This window comes from Amphiura filiformis, unplaced genomic scaffold (assembly GCF_039555335.1).
Source record: "Amphiura filiformis unplaced genomic scaffold, Afil_fr2py scaffold_135, whole genome shotgun sequence".
NCBI classification, from domain to species: domain Eukaryota; kingdom Metazoa; phylum Echinodermata; class Ophiuroidea; order Amphilepidida; family Amphiuridae; genus Amphiura; species Amphiura filiformis.
The window spans coordinates 88,510-109,617 of NW_027305599.1; the positions used below are offsets into that span (position 1 = coordinate 88,510).

General features: G+C 38.3%; 1 protein-coding gene across 1 annotated transcript in view; it reads right to left on the bottom strand.

The window, feature by feature from the left end:
- Positions 1-21,108, bottom strand: part of LOC140145103 (cubilin-like) — a 114,951-nt gene that overhangs the window by 78,021 nt on the left and 15,822 nt on the right. The window contains exons 4-7 of the mRNA XM_072166882.1: positions 11,363-11,419; positions 9,300-9,662; positions 1,847-1,903; positions 82-426 (exon numbers count right to left, since the gene is read on the bottom strand). Coding sequence (XP_072022983.1) covers positions 82-426; positions 1,847-1,903; positions 9,300-9,662; positions 11,363-11,419 — 822 coding nt within the window. The remainder of the gene's footprint in view (positions 1-81; positions 427-1,846; positions 1,904-9,299; positions 9,663-11,362; positions 11,420-21,108) is intronic.

A 21,108-nucleotide genomic window follows, 5' to 3' on the forward strand; every position in this document is an offset into this window, starting at 1 on the left:
TTAATGTTATATTTAATATTATTCAGCCTTCAGGTCGCACGTACATATTAAAATTTGAACTTGGGCTGTAATGTATCTTACCGTTATCTGCCTCATCCATTAAAAGTAGTGAAAAACCTCTATCCTCGAGGTTCGGGCTTGTTATGAATTCAAACATTAAACTTTCGTTTACTGGAGATAGGATACGTGTTTCTAGCGGTGCGTAACGGATATAAGAAAGAGTCCTTGGATTGGTTATAAGTCCTACATAAAAAGAATCACTGGCATGAAGTTCAAATTCCAGGAATTGAGCTAGGACCCTGCGCATAGGTGCCGGAGTCACACGCCACTCACAGTTAAGGTTGTTTGGGTATTTTGCCGGATAGCTAGATGACTGTATAGTAACGGAGGCATTCAATGATAGTTGAGTTATCTCAGTAGGGCAACCTGTGTGAAAGTATAACCACAACAAAAGTTATCAATGTAGCTAATTAAAATCACCACCACGAATACACCACCACTCACTAAACACACCACCACCACAACAACAACCAAAACCACCACACACCGACATCGCCTGGCTAATCATTACTTTGTCAGTAGAGATACTAAAATAAATACCCGGGATCGATACATGTGAATTTGCTATGCACGAGTTTGATATGAGAAGAAAATCTTTGGATACCGGGGTAGAAAATGATGAATATCTCCCGTAAATGATTTCGTATAAAGAAACCAGATGTGGTTCCTTGCACATGAATATATATTTTGAACAGATATGATAGTCGTTAGCTTGCGTCTTGAGACAGTAGCTTGCGTCTTGAGTACAAAACTGACAATAATTCTGATTTATATGTGCCGAATTATATAGCGCAGTGTATAGGCCAATCGTCTAAAAGAATGACCTATGGCGTACCATGCTCGAATGACACACAGCGAGGTCAGTCACCGAGCTAATCGGGGCTATTGTCAGTAGCCTTAGTCAGATGTCCTTCGGCCCATTATGCGACTCAAAACTATTAAACAGGTCGATACAAAATGGCCATGCGGGGCGGTGGATTCAACCTACCATGGCGATTTCTGCCATGAAGATATTGGGGCGATGACACTGTGCACCACCACCACCCAGCAAAAATGCTTTTCACAGGACAGGCTGTTCCAAAAATAATCTTTCCTGCCTATAAGTAACCCGTCCATATATATTATCTCTATCTTTGGATTTGATATATAGGTGAGCGGGCGCTGTCCTTCCCGCGTAAATTTCCAAGGTGTGCAAAAGTGCAACAACGGACGTATACATGGTAATGCTGAAATGGGCCAAAAATAATGATAAATGTGGCCTATGCAGTCAAGTTAGACCAATTTTTTAAATAGTTCAACAGGAATAACTATGCACCAATTAATAGAAATGGACATAATTTTTACTAATTTTAATTCGTTTTTTTAACTGTTTATGTTCTCTGCGCATTTCGGGTTCTTGCTATTGTTTTAGCAATACTGCTCTGCACATTGTGTATTTGCAAATGGACAAATGAACCATGACAGAATCTTGTCCTTCGCATACAGTCGGTTCCGTTCACAGAAAGTCATACCTGTGCATGTACATCTTAGTTATGAAAGAATTTGTACCCCTGACTGTGCCAATTCGTCCCAGAACTGTTTGAATATTCACAATCTAAGTACTGATGTTGCCATTTGAAGGAAGTGAACCGATTCGGATATTCGTATAAACAGCAGCTATAAACAGCAGCTATAAACAGCGCTGCACTTTATTTATCCAATTGATTATAAATCTAGTTCAACGCCATTAACTAAAATATTCCGTCATGTACGAGCGCATGCAATATACTGTTATAATGTTACTTACCATAGCAAGCGTATGCCTCGCTTACGATCTCCAAACCATTGGGGCACATGTCATAGTCTAGTAAAATAAACAGTTACAAGATGCGTCATTTGAAACTATTATCATTCTACAGTTGTGTAAGTTCATACGTGCAGGTAGTAAACAAGAAGTAAAAAGATTAAAACTTTCAACTACACTCACCAGGTTATTTTCCCAAATATTTCAGAACCAACTGGTTCCCTCCTCAGTGGGTGATGGTGTGTGAGATGCTGCTGAGATCAGTGTTTCTAGAAGATCTTCTACTAGAGTTGCCAGTTGGTTTCACTGATTTCAGCAAGCTTTTGTAAACTGGAGAAAGTTCGTACCCCTGCGAGGTGTTGATTTTGGGCTGCGGGTCTCTCCTAATGTGGATCGCTTCGCGAATTTTCCTTGTATCGTTCCTGCTGTCCTTTTCCAAAATGGTAACTCCGTCCCAGTCAATATTATGACCGGACTTGGTATGAGCAGATACAGGAGAATTGGCACTTGGAGCAACTGATTTATGCTCCTTAAGTCTGAACTTGAGTTTCATTCCGGTTTCACCAATGTAAACAGAGCTACAATCCGTGCATGGAATGTGGTATATAACTCCTGTTTGATCTTCTGTTCCAGTACGGTCCTTAGGTGCTACCAGATTCTTACGCCGCGTGGTAAGGGGTCTAAAGGTGGCAAAAACCCCATAATGTTGAAACACACGGCGAAGTTTCTCACTGGTTCCCTTGACATATGGCAAGTTGATATTAGCTTTGCATTTGGTGTTAACATTTGTCGCAGAAGAGTTATCTGGGTTTTTTTTCGGTTTACGAGCTTTGTAAAATGTCCAACGCTGGTATCCACAATTCTGGAGCGCGGACTGCACATGCGAGATTTCTTTCTCTCTGTCTACTGGGTCCGTAACTGCGAATTCCGCCCGGTGGAACAAAGTCCTGATTACGCTCAACTTATGCTCTAGCGGATGGTGGCTGTCAAAATTGAAGTTACTGGTCAGTGTGTGTAGGTTTACGATACACACTGACCCGTAAAGAACCGTCCTCGGAGCGCTTGACCAAAGTATCTAAGAAAGGAAGCTGTCCATCCGCCTCCGCTTCACATGTGAACTTTATGTGATCACTTTGCGAGTTGATATGCTCTGTGAAATCGCTGAAATGCTCCCGTTTGATAACTACGAACGTGTCGTCCACATAGCGAAGCCACACTCTGGGTGGATGTGATGCAGATTCAAGGGCTAAGCTTTCAAACTGTTCCATAAAAAGATTGCATGTCGTTGGTGAAACAGGACCACCCATGGCGGCGCCATGTTTTTCTTTGAAGAATTGTCCGCGGAAAACAAAATAAGTTGTATTTAGACAAAACTTTAACAGTCGAAGCACTTGCTCGGCGTTAAGATTTGTCCTGGTTGTCCACGAAGTATCCTCCTCTAAGCGTACGCGAATTGCTTCAATAGCGTTGTCTACAAGTACACTGGTAAACAATGCAGTGACATCGTAAGAAACAATCAATTCATCCGAGGCAATATTGAGGTCGCTCACAAAATCCACAAATTGCTCAGTGTCTTTAATGTGGTGAGGTGTTTTTCCAACAACTGAACTAAGAATGTCAGCCAAGAATCTCGAGGAGTTGTAACTAACTGACCCAATGCTGGAAACGATGGGTCTTAGAGGAACACCAGTTTTGTGCACTTTGAGCAAGCCATATAATATTAGGCACATCACACTCTGTTGAAAACAATTTTCTTTTAAAGCAAAGTCAATGGCCCCACAAGACTTGAGATCATTAAGAATCACTGAAAGCTCCTTTTTGTATTTCTCAGTAGGATCCTTGCATAGTCGTTCATAGGTGTTATCATCGCTAAGTAATTTGTCCACTTTTGATTCATAATCTGTGCGATCAATGACACAAGCGCGACCTTTATCAGCGGGGAGCACTATAATGGTGTTATCCTTTCTTAAGTTCTCAAGTGCTTTTCTCTCCTCTTTAGTTAAATTACTCTCTGGTAACTTGGCTGTTTTGATGATATGGGTGACCTTACCTCGAAGTTCATCTGCATCCCCATCACCAAGTTGTTTACAGGCAGATTCACAAGCCGCTATATAATCATGAACAGGTAGCGCAGTGGGTGAAACAGCCAAATTCAATCCCTTTTCAAGTAAAGATCTTTCGTCCTGGCTCAAATCGCGAGATGAAGAATTGATTACCCACTTGTTCTTGTTGGAATCAGTCAAAGTGTTTCCATCGCCGTCTCTCCAGTTGCCATTAATTCCCTTGCGATTTTCCTGTTGGGGCGGATTTTTCAAATTGCGAAATGTGTTTACCTGTCTAGCTTTTGACTGTTCATGTTCATGTAACTGTGACGACTTTGTGAACTCAATTACCCTATTAACGATCTCCTCGGGTAGACGACCGCGTAATTCAACAAGGCAATCTTGGTGTTGTTCATGCAATATATCTAGAGTAAAGTTGGTTTGGTGGATGCGTTCATTTACAAGCGATCGTTCTGCTTTCCTTAGAATATTATTCGCTACGTATCCTTTTATGGCAGATGACAAACGTAGGCTCTTTGGTGTAATATGAGCATTGAAACAGTTCAGATTAAACCGTAGATGGTACCGGTATCGTGCGATTTTAAGCGATACACGTTCCAGTTTTCTCACTATGTCCAGGCAATCCTTGTCAAATTGACTTCTTATACAGTTGTGTAAGTTCATACGTGCAGGTAGTAAACAAGAAGTAAAAAGATTAAAACTTTCAACTGCACTCACCAGGTTATTTTCCCAAATATTTCAGAACCAACTGGTTCCTTCCTCAGTGGGAAGTGTTATACTAGAATAACATCCTTTACAGCTTCCAGTCTGGATTTAGAGGGCTTTTCTCTACGGACACCTGTTTGACTCACCTTACTGACTACATTCATAGTGCACCTCTTCTGGCAATTTGTGACCCGGCAGCACAAATGAGCCGTAAATTCCCTAAATTGTATTCATCGGTAACTTAAGCTGGCCCGGCATCCGTCTCATTTCGATAGTCAAAAACCAATCAATAATCCTATTGTTGAAGTGGATAATAAGCTTCTACCTTAGATGGCTATATAACTTTTAATAGCTCTGGTCTTTGTTTGCTTATATTGCTAAATCCTGTTCAAGTGGTGGGTTACCAGGCATTGTATTTTGTACAGGTATGCATAACCAACAATTAACAATGAGAGAACTTTCTTAAACCTCGTTGACTTGGGGATGATTTGAAATGACCGCCAATTATGACTGTTTGATATTTATTGCCAACAATGTGGAAAAAGAGACACATGTAAAAACGCAAAAAGCTATAATTTTGTTGAAGGAGCAAAGTTTAACAAACCATAACCCCGCTTCTGGATATCGTTTGAAGTCAAATGATATACCATTTTTAAGTTTATGATGTTTATTGTTTAAACACGAAATAAAACAAAATTGACCGGGGAGGAATTTACGGCTCATTCGCCGTGGACGGTCACATTTCATTGGTATGGTTTTGATTGATCTTCAAAAGGTTTTTCTCAGGGTGCTAGTGTTTTCCTCCTGCGTCTTAAGGCCCGGTCATACTGTGACGAATAGGGGTGAACGGCAAGCGACGTTAAGCTGCGAATTGCAATTTTGAATTTACCGCCACTCATCGTGTGTTGCCGTTAGTTGTCGCTGACGAATCCGTTAGCGACCGCAGACGACCGAAATTATTCGTCGCGTTCGTCGGCAAAATTTTATGACGGCAAAATAAGTAGTTGTGATTCCGTTCAGATTTCGTTGGAGACCGCAACCCTCATTTCTTTGACGTTTCCATACCGTGCGAAGCCGTCTTTAGTCGTTTTGAGGTCGTCACAAGTTCGTTGGTAGTCGTTGTCAACGACCATTGACGATAAAACATCTCGAACCCTGACGACACATTCGGCAAATGACGAAATTGTAACGATCTTGGTGCGACAGTGACTTGCGAATTGTATGCGGAGGGTGACGGATGTTGACTGTTGATGGCGGGTCGTTTGCGAGTCCTGCGCCATGGAAAAGGTGGTCTGCGATGGGTTACGATTTTTAAACGATGGTCCACGATTTTAAACTTTTTGTGCGATTTTTGACATTTTTTGACGTCAGTTTATTATTGATATTATTGATATTGATGATAATATTTTTGATCATTATTGATATATTGATGTTAATATATTTGATTATTATTGATATTGATATAATAGTTTGGATTATTATTGATATTGATTTTGATATTTTGATTATTATTGATATTTATATTAATTTTTTTATTATTATTGATATGTGTAATACTTTTTGATATTAATATCTTTGATTATAATAATTGATATTTATGTTAATATTTTTGATTGTTATTGATAAGAATAGTTTTGATTATTATTGATATTGATTTTACTATTTTTGATTATTGGTCCTGTGTCAGAACTTGGGGGTACCTTTGTGTTACATAGTAAAAAATGAAATGTTTCAAACATTTTACCTACACGTCTCATTTGAAGTGGTTCATCCTCCTGAGCATTTTGACACCGTTTTTATGGAAATCGGTTAAAAAATGAGAGAAAACAAACAAAAACAATCACACAAAGTAGGTGGGATGTAACCCCACCTCTTGTTTCTACATTTACAATCATTCTGAGCAAGTATTAGTCTTCTAAATGACCTTCTGTATTTATTTACTTGGTATAGATGTCTGGGAGTTCATTTAGACATTTTTTTACTAGATTCAAATTTTTAATGGGGGTTTTAGATCAAATTTACGATACGAATCCCTCCTCCTAATCCTCCTCCTCCTAATCCTCCTCCTTCTAATCCTCAACCACCCTTGGCACATTTCATGCCAAACGTCATAAGAAAATATTAAAAATTATTTTAAAACAGGTTAAAAACATGAATAATATAGAATAAATTAGCCTCAATTTAAGACCTGATTGAATCTTCTAAGTGAAGGAATACTCAAGAGACAGTGTTTTGAAATCCAAGCTGCACATCAAAATGTAACAGAACCACCTTTTTGGGTACCCTAGTATATGACACAGGATCTATTACTTATATTTATGTTAATTTTTTAAAATTATTATTGATATGTGTAATATTTTTGATTATTATTGATATTGATGTTAATATTTTTGATTATTATTGATATAGATATTAATAGTTTGGATTGTTATTGATATTGATTTTAATATTTTTGATTATTGTTGATATTGATGTTAATATTAACTATTCTATTACCCCCACAAAAGGGTGGAAGCTCTATAGTCCGAATGTTCTTTAGTCCGACGGTTCTTTAGTCCGAAGGTTCTTTAATCCGACGGTTCTTTATTACGAAGGTTCTTTATTCCGACGGTTCCTTATTTCGAAGGTTCTATAGTCCGAATTTCAAAAAAGGTTCCCTAATCCGAATATTAAAAAAGGTTCTTTAATCCGAATTTTAAAAGCGGTTCTCTAGTCCGAATATGAAAATAGGCTCTATAGTCCGAATTTTAAAAAGGGTTGTATAGTCCGAATATGAAAATAGGCTCTATAGTCCGAATTTGAAAAAAAGGTTCTATAGTCCGAAATTGCAAAACGGTTCTATAGTCCGAACCGGATACCGTGTTCTTTAGTCCGAATTGGTAAACGGGTTCTATAGTCCGAATTTTATTTTTATCATTTGTTTCAGTGTCAAATCATCACTTGTTAAATACAAATCCGCTGAAGTTCAACATGGTTGGTTTCTCTGGATATTTTTCGTAGCATACATTTACGTTCACCTTTATTCTGGTGATATTTTCTTCATTTGTATCCGTTTTTCATTTTCGACCCGTTCAGGGTAAACCCTGAAAACCCGTTTCTGGCCATTTTTCAATCCGACGGCCTACTTTATTAAAAAATTGTGTTATGCAACTTGTTGGGCGATCCAAGTTCATGTGTAGGTCTCAAATATTTATTTATGTTATAACAAGCCTCTCTTTTTTCCACAGCTAAAAATATTTTTGTTTTTACCGTAATCCATCTACATTACATCGTCATTACATCGTGATTTGGTGGTGTGCGCCCTTTTAATAGCAGTAGCGTCATATCCCGTTTGCCATAGACTCTGCTTTAGTATTATCTAGCTAGAGGGCGCAGTATATGTTAATGTTTTAAAAATTCGGACTATAGAACCTTTTTACTGATTCGGACTAAAGAACACGGTATCCGTTTCGGACTATAGAACCGTTTTACAATTTCGGACTAGAGAACCCTTTTTTGAATTCGGCTTATAGAGCCTATTTCTATATTCGGACTATAGAACCCTTTTAAAATTCGTACTATAGAGACTATTTTCATATTCGGACTATAGAACCCTTTTTAAATTCGGACTATAGAGACTATTTTCATATTCGTACTAGAGAACCGTTTTTAAAATTCGGACTATAGAACCTTCGAAATAAAGAACCGTCGGAATAAAGAACCTCTTTTCAATTTTTTTCGGACTAGAGAACCTCTTTTAAAATTCGGACTAACGAATGCTATGAACACGTGTTCGGACTAGCGAACCTTCGGACTAAAGAACCTTCGGATTTTAGAACCTTCGGATTATAGAGCCAGTCCCCCACAAAAGTGGTATATTTGAGTGGTGTGGAGGTATCATATTAACTACTGCGTTGCAGTGTTATCGGTTGGGTAAAAACCAATAAGTGGCATACCATTGGCAAGCTTGGACCTTAAGGGATCTAAAATGAGCGTTTATTGCGTTTCGACAGTATTTTTTGTGGGACATGAGAGTACCTCAGATCTATCGAATTGCATTCTGAATACGAAGCATGTTTTTCTGATATCAAATAATTTTCATTTTTTGAAAATCACAATATTCTACTCTAGTCCGACGAGTAGGACCTGTTTTTTCTTAGTTATCAACTATACTCTACTGATTGCTCAAGAAAGATTAACCACAAAAATCCACTAACCGCTCCTCCCGAATTGGGCGGCGCGGTCACTGGACTTCGTCTTTCTTGCGCCATGTGAGATAGTGATCATAGTGTGAAATGTGTATAGTCTGGTAACTTAGAAAAAAAGGTCCTACTCGTCGGACTATTCTACTCTTAATTGGTAATAATGTCTTTCCGCTGTGAGAGTTTCATATACGAGAAATTCGTCCTTGAAACGACTTTTTTCCCATTGAAAACTGTGTTAAAGAGAATTAGGGGTATTTAACCAAGTGACGACAGGCACTCTAGCAACCAAAACAACATTTTGAATTTGTCTCTTTTTCATTCAAAGGGTCACCATGGTAGAACTTTTTGGGCTATTAAGACAAATGAGTCATCATTTTGCAGGACAAAACTGAGTTTCTTTTGCTATTTCAGGTTTAGTAATTTGATGCATGGATTTTGAGTTATTATCACTAGGGGGTAATTACTTCATGTGATGTGTTATATTATATCTGAAATATATCTTACCTGTAGTACCTGCCTCATCCATTACAAGTAATGAAAAACCTTGATCGGCTCCGTGCTCCCCCGATACAAATTCAAATAGCAAAGGTCCGTTCACTGGAGATAGGATGCGTCCTTGCGGTGTTGTGGAACCGGCATAAGCAATTATTCTTGAATCGCCGATAATTCCTGCATACAAATAATCCCTATCATTAGCAGTATATAGATGAAGTTCAAAATCAAGGAAATGAGCTAGGACCCTATGCATCGGTGCTGGAATAACACGCCACTCGCAGTGAAGGTTATGTGTGTAATATGCCGGATAGCTAGATGACTGTATGGTCACGGAGGCATTCAATGATAGTTGAGTTATCTCATCCGGGCAACCTATGTGAAAGTAAAACCACCAAACAAATTATCGATATAGCCAATTGAAACTCAACCTACTGGGTTCTAATCTGACACCACCACCACCACCGTCATCATCACCTCCACCACCACCACCACCACCACCACCACCACCACCACCACCACCACCACCACCACCATCATCATCATCATCATCACTCTGATCACTACCACCATCATCACGTTAACATTTCATAATCAAAACAGAACAAAATAATTATTGCAGAACAAGTTTTTTAAACATTTATATGCAATTATTGAAAGTTTAACCCATCTGGGGCTACATAAAAAAGTCACTTCAATAACTGATTTGGAACGCATTATTCCAAACTCCTCAACTGCCCTTTTGCTTAAACTCCAGAATGACTTCAAGAAGAACAGTTCTGATGCGAGTCATTTTCCCTTCACGTCGTAAGAGTTTTGAGTGCTGAACCAGTTTCCCTCTGTCCCGTTAGGTCAGGATAAGCCATTACCGGTCTTCTATGTTCTATCTTTGATGTATGGTCTATTTCTCTGTTGTTGTAAAACCCAATCTCTATCCCACACACAGCCAAATCGAACTATAATCGGGTCGGGAGCTGGACGCTGTTGTTGTCCGTATTCCTCTCCATCTTGACCATTTAGTTTACGTCTTGGTAAGCGATGGGCATTGACTAGAAATATGTTCTTGCTCTCCCTTTCTTTGAAGCCGAAATCGGTTTGTAGAGCTTTTCTAATTTTCTCAGCGGCTTGTGATCCCGTCTCGTGCTTTGTTTGAGGGATACCATAAAATACCAGATTTTGTTTTCGGTCATGTAACTCTCTCATCTAAGTCATCTCGTTCCTTGTTTAATATCTGTGGCAAGGTCTTATTCACAAAGTCTTTAATATCAGCAGCATTTTGTTCTACTGATTCTATCATTTCACTGATGTCCTTTTCATTTTTATTTGCCTTTTCATTTATATCACTGGTCTGTGCTTGTAAAACATCCATTCGTTTTGACAGCATTGTTTCCATTCTTATCATTATGTCCTTCAGCATATCAGAGTTTATGTCAAATGCAAAATGTTGTAGAAATTACCTTTATTGTGTTTCTTTCTAGAGTCCACAAACTTTGGTGGAATTCAATCGTTTTACATATGATGAGAGATCATGCAAACGTCTTTCTAACGGTAATAATTTCATTTTGATTGAAGGACATTCAATGACATATATGGTGCTTTATCTTTGAATTCGTGGGTAACGCCAATTCATTTAAGCTATCATAACTTGTCCCCTGGTATGACTTGCTAGTAAAGGCCTATATGCACAAAGAGAGCACATTGGACGTGACATGATATGCTCCATCAATAACGTGATTTCCTTTATTAATGACATTTTAAAGTGGAAAGTTAACATAGAGAGAATTTTGTCCTGCTTTCGCTGGAATTGACCATATACGTGATGAAAGTCAAGTTCTACGCAACCTCCAGAGGTCAAAAAGTCTAAGGTCAATGCACTTTTGCAAAAGTGCGACCAAAGCTGAACGAAAATTATTTGATATCAGAAAGACATTCTTCGTATTCAGAATGCAATTCGATATGTCTGATGTGCTCTCATGTCCCACAAAAATACTGTCGAAACGCTCAAAACGCTCATTCCAGATCCCTTAACTTAGCAATTTGTCTCCACACATGCACATACCGTGTACTGTACTTACCATAGCAAGCGTAAGTCTCGCTTACGATCTCCAAACCATTGGGGCACATGTCATATTCTAGAAAAATAAACAGTTAAAAGATGATTCAAATCAAGGAAAGCAAACTTTAGGGACAGTTCATAAATACTTTAGTGGGGGCTGGGCAAAACGTAGGGGGGGGGGGACAAAAAGTTTTGGTTACTAAAGGAGGGGGGGGGGGGGCCAAAAAAGTTTTAAACAAAAAAATACCAAAAGAACAAGAGCATACAAAATTTTGTACCAATGAAGCCCTTTTTTTACGTATGTAAAAATACATTTTTTTGTCGCGCTACGCGCGCTCATTACCAGTATCCCATTAAAGCCTATTTGGAAGCTCAAAGACTTTTACATGTTTTGTACAGTCTCTATAAGAAAAGGGTATATGTATATATATGTATCCCACTGATAATTAAACAAGTCTTAAAGCATTAAAATTCTTCAGTATGTGCCCAGATGTTGCTCTCAATTTCCAGTGGCATAGCGACAGGGGGCAGGTGGGGACATTTCAGCACAAAATCATTGGAAAGATCAATCTAAAACCGATATTCAACTTCATTATAACCAAAATTAATTAGTGGTAGGTCCTATTTGTGCCAATTATTGCAAGAATCGAGGGCGACACCTATCCTTAGCCCTGGGCGCCACAAGCCCTATCTACGCCACTGTCAATTTCCCTTTTTTGTGTTTATTTATTTAATTATTAGTTATAAGAATGAAACATAATTATGTATTTTCAAAAAATTAGAATGCATAAATTGAAATTAAACTTCATACAAGTCACAGCATGTGAAAAACCAGACCCAGACTGTTTTTAACCTATTGGAAAAAAAAGGGGGGGGGGGGTCCAAAAATGTTGTATGTCTAAAGAGGGGGGTCAAAAAAGTTTCAGGTTTTCTGGAGGGGAGGGGGTCAAAAAAGTTTTGACTCCAAAGTGCCCAGTCCCCCCACCAAAGTATTTATGAACGGTCCCTTAGCAAAGAATAATAAAAAACAGTTACCTAAACACTTCTAACATACGAGCGTAATGTGGTTGGAACGAACTTTTCCTGAGAGCCCACACTGGCTGATTTAATCAATGAAGACCTGAGCGCAAGAAGACCGTAAGTCCACTTGGCCCCTGAACATGTATGCACTAAAGTTACGTATAGTTTCTTATAGTTTAATAATGTTTAATACTTGTTCAGGGGCCAAACAAGATCTTTCATAACATTTCATGGGGTTTTGGCCCCTGAACATGTATTACACATCAAACCCTAAGAAACAATACGTAACTTTAGTGTATACATGTTCAGGGGCCAAGTGGACTTGCGCTCAGGTCTTCAAATGTCTCACAGTGAAATATTATCATCATGTTTAGACTTAGACTTCAGTTTATGTAGGATAAGATTTACAAACCATGCCTACACTCAATCCAATTGAAGTCATTTGGTGCACAATTAAAAAAAAATGAATGGCAGGCTGTAATTAAGGTAAAGTAAACACTGTCGCATTATAGGGAAGCCCAAGGGAAGGGGTTCCCCCTAGTCTGACAATTTTGAAAATAAGGGTTTAAATGTCGCCATTTTAATAGTATCTGCATGAACGTAAAACGTTTTCTATCCCACAGTGGCGTAGATTTCTTTTTGACATTTGGGAGGATGGGGTTGGAAAATATATCCCGAAGTATTGTGAATCCGCCACCATTTTGGGACAGAATACGTTTACGGTACAAATGCGCGCGAAGTGAGCAAAATATTTTTTGCCATATGCCTATTGAAGCTAAAATGATGAAATATGTTGCAAAAGGAACAAAGTCGCCCGTGGAGCGCAAAAATTGGCAATATTTAGGCAAACAGGGCCTTGGCCAAATATGAGGGTAATTTGGTCAGAAATCCACATGCAGGCGTCAACATGGGGGGGGGGGTGACTGTATGGACCATTCCCCTTATTAAAATATGGGGGAGGGGGAGGGTAACCCCCATCCCCTCGGAATTTACGCCTATGCTATCCCACCACGCATTCCATTTTGATAGTAGGCCTATAAAACTAAACATAATTAAAAACAAATCAACAAGGCTTTATAATTTTAGGGAAAAAATGCTGAAAGTCGCATTTTTACTTTGTAAATGAGGGCCTAAACTCAAATATTTCCCATCCGATTTTTGAAATTAGAAAATAATAATGAACTAAATTTAAAAAAAAACATTAAGGGAGAATGACCCAGCAGTGTGTGCACTTAGATATTGAGACAAATAAAGCTGAAACACAAGAGGAATGGTATGGGCTGCAGGACTTGTTGTTGTAATTTTTGCCCCCACTGCATGATTTCTCTCGAGATGAAGTAAAACGCCCCAAATTTTAATTTAGATATTATTACTGACCAGATCTGCCGAAACGCTGGGGGGGGGGGGTATTTGATATTGTGTTCCCCCATTTTGACTTTCATGTCAAAGCCAATGGTTATGCGTTATTTCTTTGTTTTTCTCATCACTCTCTGATTTTGCCCTTTTAAAACGGTCTTTCATAATGATTATTTTTTTAATTCGCGCGAAGCGCGCAAAAATAGATTTTCACCGCTTGGAAGGGCTCAAGATCCATTGAGGGGGCACGTTTCCACTTGACTCCCCTGGTTACGCCTCTGATCATGCGGTATTTGTTTTTGTTTTCTGACCCTCTGAATTCAACACGGGCGGCACGTTCCCCCCATTGACTCCCCTAGTTTTTAATTAGGGATTCAATCATGTTTCACCGTTGTTCATCACCGTTTAACATGCGGCCGCGTCGTCTGCGTGGTTTACTTCGCGAGGGCAGCTTTAGCTGCCCGAGCGAAGTAAACCACGCAGACGCGCCGGACGCAACGAAAAGAAGCTAAAGATCGTATAATTCACGATTATTTCACGGGGAAATGTCAGTTAATCATTGTCACTGAGCCTTACAAAAACTTCGATGATTTCTCTGTGAATATCATCAATAAAACTACAGAATAAAACGGCAAAATTTAGCCGCTATCTGAAAATACTGAATTCAACTTGTAAGCTTGCATACGCACAAAGGTTCCAGGCATGACGAATTTTACGCGCTCTCGCGTAACGCGTAGTCTCGCTCGCGTTCGCGTATACGCTTCAGTAAAAGTGTTGATTCATCACGAATTAACAACGGTTGGCTCCTGTACAAAGGTATAGGAGGAGTTGTTGAATATGCCTTTCATAATGATTAGTTTTGCTGAAATTCGGGCGAAGCACACGAACATTTAGATTTCCACTGCTTGGGAGGACTCAAAATCCATCGAGGGGGCGCTGAATCCAAACAAGAGGTGGCACGTTCCCCCATTGGCTCTCCTAGTTTTAAATACGCCTTTTATAATTAGTTTTGTTGAAGGCCCATAAAGCGTGATCTACTTTTCCACTCCTATTTTCTCCTGGTTACAAGTCACAATGTGCCGCCCTTTAGTGATGACTGACAAACGTTTTTTTCTCCTCCCTCCCTCTTCTTTTGTCCTTGTAACAAACCGCCCTCCTTGTATGCCGCCCGTCACAAGCCACCCTCCTTGTACAATGTTGTATAGGTCACCTTGTAGGCATATTATGATTTAGTTATAACGCCTGTTTTACCTTTCCTCCCCTCTTTTCACCTGGTTACAAGTTACCATGTGCCGCCCTTTATGGGTGACTGACCCCGTGACTGACATGTATTTGTTTACAAGCCAGCCTCCTTATACCGCCCACCTCGTATGTGTCGCCCACAAGCCGCCCTCCTTGCATGTGCCACCCAGTAGGCCTAATAGGGCTCTCTCTCTCTATCCCCTATTTTGCCGGATTACACTCCACCCTACTTAAATGTATCGCCCTTTATAGGTGATAAGCGTAATGTTCTTTTCTCTTTCCTTTTTTTTTTCTCTTTCTTTTTTCTCTGCTTGTTTTTTCCGTTTTTTTCTATCCGTTTCTTTTTCTTTTTCTTCTTTTGTTTTGCCGCCACGTTTTTCAGCCTGGGGTCTGGCGCCCCCAAAGCCCCACAAATACGCCCATGATTTTAAAGCTTTATGATATATAAGTTTTTAAACGCGAAATAAAACAAGAACTCGAGAGGGGAGGGGAGGAAGACAAAAAGAAAAAGAAAGAAAGAGGGAAGGGAGAAGGGGAGAGAGGGAGAAGGGGTTGGGAAAAGGAGCGAGAGGACGTGATAATATGTGGGCCTAAGAAATAAAATAGACTAGATGGTTGCAGTTGCGACCGCGAGCACTGCCACCAGGTATTTTGTTTAACACCGGAAGTGACCCCTTAATCACCTTTGACCCCGCAAAAATATTACATATAAACTGGGTAACCACAATTATTCTTGTGTGAACATATCGTTACTGTCCTGTGTTTTCCTTAGCTAACAATTTTTTTTACTATGTAATAACAAGTCATGTGTGAACATACCGTGACTCTGCTATGTTTTTTTCTGGCTAATAAAAATTTTTGAACATTTTGGTTTTTGACCGGAAGTGACCCCTAAATGACCTTTGACCTCAAATGAAAAAATACTATATATACTATGTAACAACAAGTCATGTGTGAACATAACGTTACTCTGCTATGTTTCTTCTGGCTAATAAAAATGTTTTGGTTTTTGACCGGCAGTGACCCCTTAATGACCTTTGATCCCAATTCTGTGAAGAACTTTTAAACACTGGCTATAGGTGATGCATGTGTGCAAGTGACGTTACGATGCTATGTTATATGTGGAAGGAGTAGCATTTTAGTAAAAGTCACGTTTTTGGCCACTGACCTGAAGTGGATGACCTTTGACCGGAAATGATCATGTGACATTTGTGGCACAACTCAATAGTCCTAGTGACTAACTATGATCAACATGGCTGAAAGCACATGGCTACGATGGCTGATTATGATGTTGACAGAAGAAAGAAGAAGAAACTAGACTTAGCTGTGGTCTAAGACCACAAACACAGCCGAGGGGGGACCCCTTAATGACCTTTGACCCCAAAATCTATTAACCCTCCATATACATTGGCTAATGTCAATGCGTGTGTGCTTGTAGCATCACTCTGCTATGTTATTTGTGGCAGAAGAGGTATTTTGAAGGAATCTGATCTCGGACCAGCAGTGACCCCTTAATGACATTTGAACGCAAATAAAAAATACCACTTATATACAAACACAATTCATTTGTGAACATACCATCACTGTGATGTTTTTCTTGGCTGATACAATTTTTTGTATTTCGTTTTATACCGGTAGTGACCCCTTAATGACCCCAAATAAAAATACCACATATACATTGGGTAAACACAACGCATGATTGTTCACCGTAACCTTCCGAGTCCAAAATGTGTAATAGACTATGGGACATGGGCATTTATTTTTCACTTCCGTAGTCCACTCTTGGGCAGAACATAAAAACATAACAAATCAAGAGTAAATATATGTCTGAATTAATATCCAAAAAGTTCCCACGTTTTACTTTACTCATTTAGGAGTTATTTGGGGTTAAAAATGTGTTTTTTCGTGATTTTTTTCCATTTTTGTTTAAAAATGTCAAATATTAAAATAGATGTAACTTTAAAAATAAATTGAGTAGAAATTTTATTTCTATTGTAGATGTTACATGTCATATGGATTTCCAACACTGGTGAATAAAAATGTCATAGCACAACTCTAAAATATAAAAAAAATGGCAAAAACCATATTTTTGTGCTATTTTGGCCATTTTTGACCTAAAAATGTAATTTTTGCATGGGAAAAAAAAAATATATATATTTTCTTGGTGAATGTTTGTGACCTATAGTTTTTGATCTATGGCCCTTTCAAATTCATATATGGACTAAAATAGCATGTTTTTGTCAATTTTTCCAATATTAGGCTGAAAATGGTACTTTTTTGTAATTTTAACAAAATTTTCAGTGTTTGGAAAGTGGGAACTTCATATATATTATGGATATATTATAGTACTTTCATTTTAAGCTAGTTGTAGATCCACTGGTAGCTCGGTTTCAATGGCAGAAGCAATTATATCGTCAATTTTACTACTTTCAATGCAGCAAAATCATTTTAGTCATCATTTTACTGCATTGAAAGTAGATAAAATTGCTGCTACCACGGTAGTGGGCATACTAGTGGATCTTGAAATAGCTTAACATTAAAGTACAATTACATGTTCATATTATTAAGTGAAGTTCCCACTTTCCAAAAACTAACAAGTTGGTTAAAATGGCCATAAAGGACCATTTTTGGCGCAATATTGGAAATATTGAACAAAAACATGCTATTTTAGTCCATATATGAATTTGAAAGGGCCATAGATCAAAAACTATAGGTCACAGACATTCACCATCATTAACTTTTTTGTTCAGAATAACTAGGTTGACATAATGACATATTTTTTAAATCAATACAATTTATATTTATTTTTTCCCCATGCAAAAATTACATTTTTAACTCAAAAATGGCCGAAATAGCACAAAAATATGGTTTTTGCCTTTTTTTTTTTATATTTTAGAGTTGTGCTGTGACATTTTTATTCACCAGTGTTAGACATCCATGTAATATGTAACATCTACAATAGAAATGAAATTTCTACTCAATTTATTTTGAAAGTTACAGCTATTTTAATATTTGACATTTTTGGGCAAAAATGGAAAAAAATCACGAACAACACATTTTTAACCCCAAATAACTCCTAAATTACACAGTAACGTGCAACTTTTGAAAGTGGGAAATGTTATATTATTGATCAGTGATATAATAGCTATATTTTCATGTATAAACCATCCTCTACCCAGAAAGGGAGAACGAAAACTACTTTCTGAAGCACTTAGCAAGCCTTGTCCCATGGCCTATAACCCGTGAAATAGTTCTTTTTAAAAGAAGACACTGAGCTAAATTGTTACAATTTATACGGATCTGAGTTAATTATTTACTTGATGCAACATAAACGAGCGTTTTAGCACCAAAAGCAAAGAACAATTATCTATTATAGGTAATTGGTTAATACTATCGAAAGAACCTTTGAAGAAGTATTTTGAAGGTATTCGGTCAGACATCGAAAGTGACCCTTAATGACCTTTGACCCCGTCGAAAAAATACCACGTGTACACTATGTGACATCAATTCATGTGTGAATATACCGTCAGTGTGCTATGTTTTTCTTGGCTGATAAAATTTTGTTCTATACAGGAAGTGACCCCTTAATAACCTTTGACCCCAAATAAAAAAAATACCACATATACATTGGGTAAACACAATTCATGTGTGAACATACCATCACTCTCCTATGTTTTTCTTAGCTAATAAAATATTTTGAAGATATTTCGATTTATACCGGAAGTAACCCCTTAATGACTTTTAACCCCAAATCTGTGTACACCCTATAGACACTGGGTAATAACAATGCATGTGTGCAAGTGGCGTCACTGTCCTACGTAATTTGTGGGAGAAGATGCATTTTGAGCTGAAATCACGTTTTTGACCCCTATGACCCCTGCGTGACCTTTGACCCCACAATTTTCATGTGACATGTAGGGGCATGGTCAATGATGGTTGTGACCAAGTTAGGTCAAAATCGGTACAAGCATGTCAGTGCTAGAGCAAATGTAAAGGTTGACAGAAGAAAGGTAGACCATCTCGTAAGAAACTAAACACAGCTCTCGGCTGTGTAACTAGATATACGATCGGTTGCGGTCACCTGCGACCGCGAGCACTGCCACCAGGTATTTTGTTGAAAACCGGAAGTGATCCCTTAATTACCTTTGACCCCGCAAAAACATTACATAAACTGGGTAACCACAATTCTTGTGTGAACATACAGTTACTGTCCTGTGTTTTCGTTAGCTAATAAAAATGTTAGTACGTATTTCGTTTTATACCGGAAGTGGCCCCTTAATGACCTTTGACCTCAAATTAAAAAAATATCATATATTTACTATGTAATAACAAGTCATATGTGAACATACCGTGACTCTGCTATGTTTTTTCTAGCTAATAAAAAATGTTGAACATTTTTGGGTTTTGACCGGAAGTGACCCCTTAATAACCTTTGATCCCCATTCTTTGAAAAACTTTTAGACACTGGCCATAGATGATGCATGTGTGCAAGTGACGTCACGGTGCTATGTAATATGTGGAAGAAGAAGCATTTTTAGTGAAAAACTAAATTTTTGGTTTCTAACCGAAAGTGAATCCTTAATGACCTTTGACCGCAAATTAAAAAACTATATTTTAATTATGTAATATCAAGTCATGTGTGAACATACCGTTACTCTGCTATGTTTTTTCTGGCTAATAAAAAATGTTGAACATTTTTGGTTTTCGACCGGAAGTGACCCCTTAATGAACTTTGATCCCAATTATGTGAAAGACTTTCAGACACTGGCAATAGGCTATGCATGTGTGCAAGTGATGTCACCGTGCAATGTAATATGTGGAAGGAGAAGCATTTTTAGTGAAAATCAAAATTTTGGTTTCTAACCGGAAGTGTTCCCTTAATGACCTTTGACCCCAAATGAAAAAATAACATATATTTACTATGTGATAACAAGTCATTTATGAACATACCGATACTATGCTATGTTTTTTCTGGCTAATAAAAAATGTTGAACATTTTTGGTTTTTGACCGGAAGTGACCCCTTAATGACCTTTGATCCCAAATCTGTGAAGAACTTTTAGACACTGGCCATAGATAATGCATGTGTGCAAGTGACGTCACGGTGCTATGTAATATGTGGAAGAAGAAGCATTTTTAGTGAAAATCATGTTTTTGGCCACTGACCGGAAGTGGATGACCTTATGTGAACATACCGTTACTGTCCTATGTTTTCCTTAGCTAATAAAAACATTTGAAGGTATTTTGTTTTATACCGGAAGTGACCCCTTAATGACCTTTGACCCCAAAAGTGTACACCTTATAGACACTGGGTAATTACAATGCATGTGTGCGAGTGGCGTCACTGTCCTACATAATTTGTAGGAGAAGATGCATTTTGAGTTGAAATCACGTTTTTGACCCCTATGACCCCTGTATGACCTTTGACCCAACGTGTTTCATGTGACATGTAGGGGCACGGTCAATGATCATTGTGACCAAGTTAGGTCAAAATCGATGTAAGCATGTGAGTGCTAGAGCAAATGAAATGGTTCACAAAAAGAAGAAAGAAAGAACTAGACTTAGCTGTGGTCTAAGACCACGAACACAGCCGTGTTGTGACCCTAATGACCTTTGACCCCAAAATATATGAAAATGCCCATAGACATTGGCTAATTGCTATGTTACTTGTGGCAGAATTGGCATTTTGAAGGTTTTCGTCTCAGACCGGAAGTGACCCCTTAATGACCTTTGACCCCAAATAAAAAAAATACCACATATGAATTGGGTAACCAAAATTCATGTGTGAACATACCGTTACTGTCCTATTTTTTTCTTAGCAAATAAAATTTTTGAAGGTTTTTCGTTTTATACCGGACGTGACCCCTTAATGACCTTTGGCCTAAATCTGTGAGGACCCCATAGACACTGGGTTATAACAATACATGTGTGCAAGTGGTGTCACTGTCCTACGTAATTTGTGGGAGAAGAAGCATTTTAAAGGTATTTCGTTTTATACCGGAAGTGACCCTTTAATGACCTTTGAGCTTAAATATAAAAAATACCACATATACATAAGGTAACCACAATTTATGTGTGAACATACCGTTACTGTCCTATGTTTTTCTTAGCAGTTACATTTTTTCGTTTTATACCGGAAGTGGTCCCT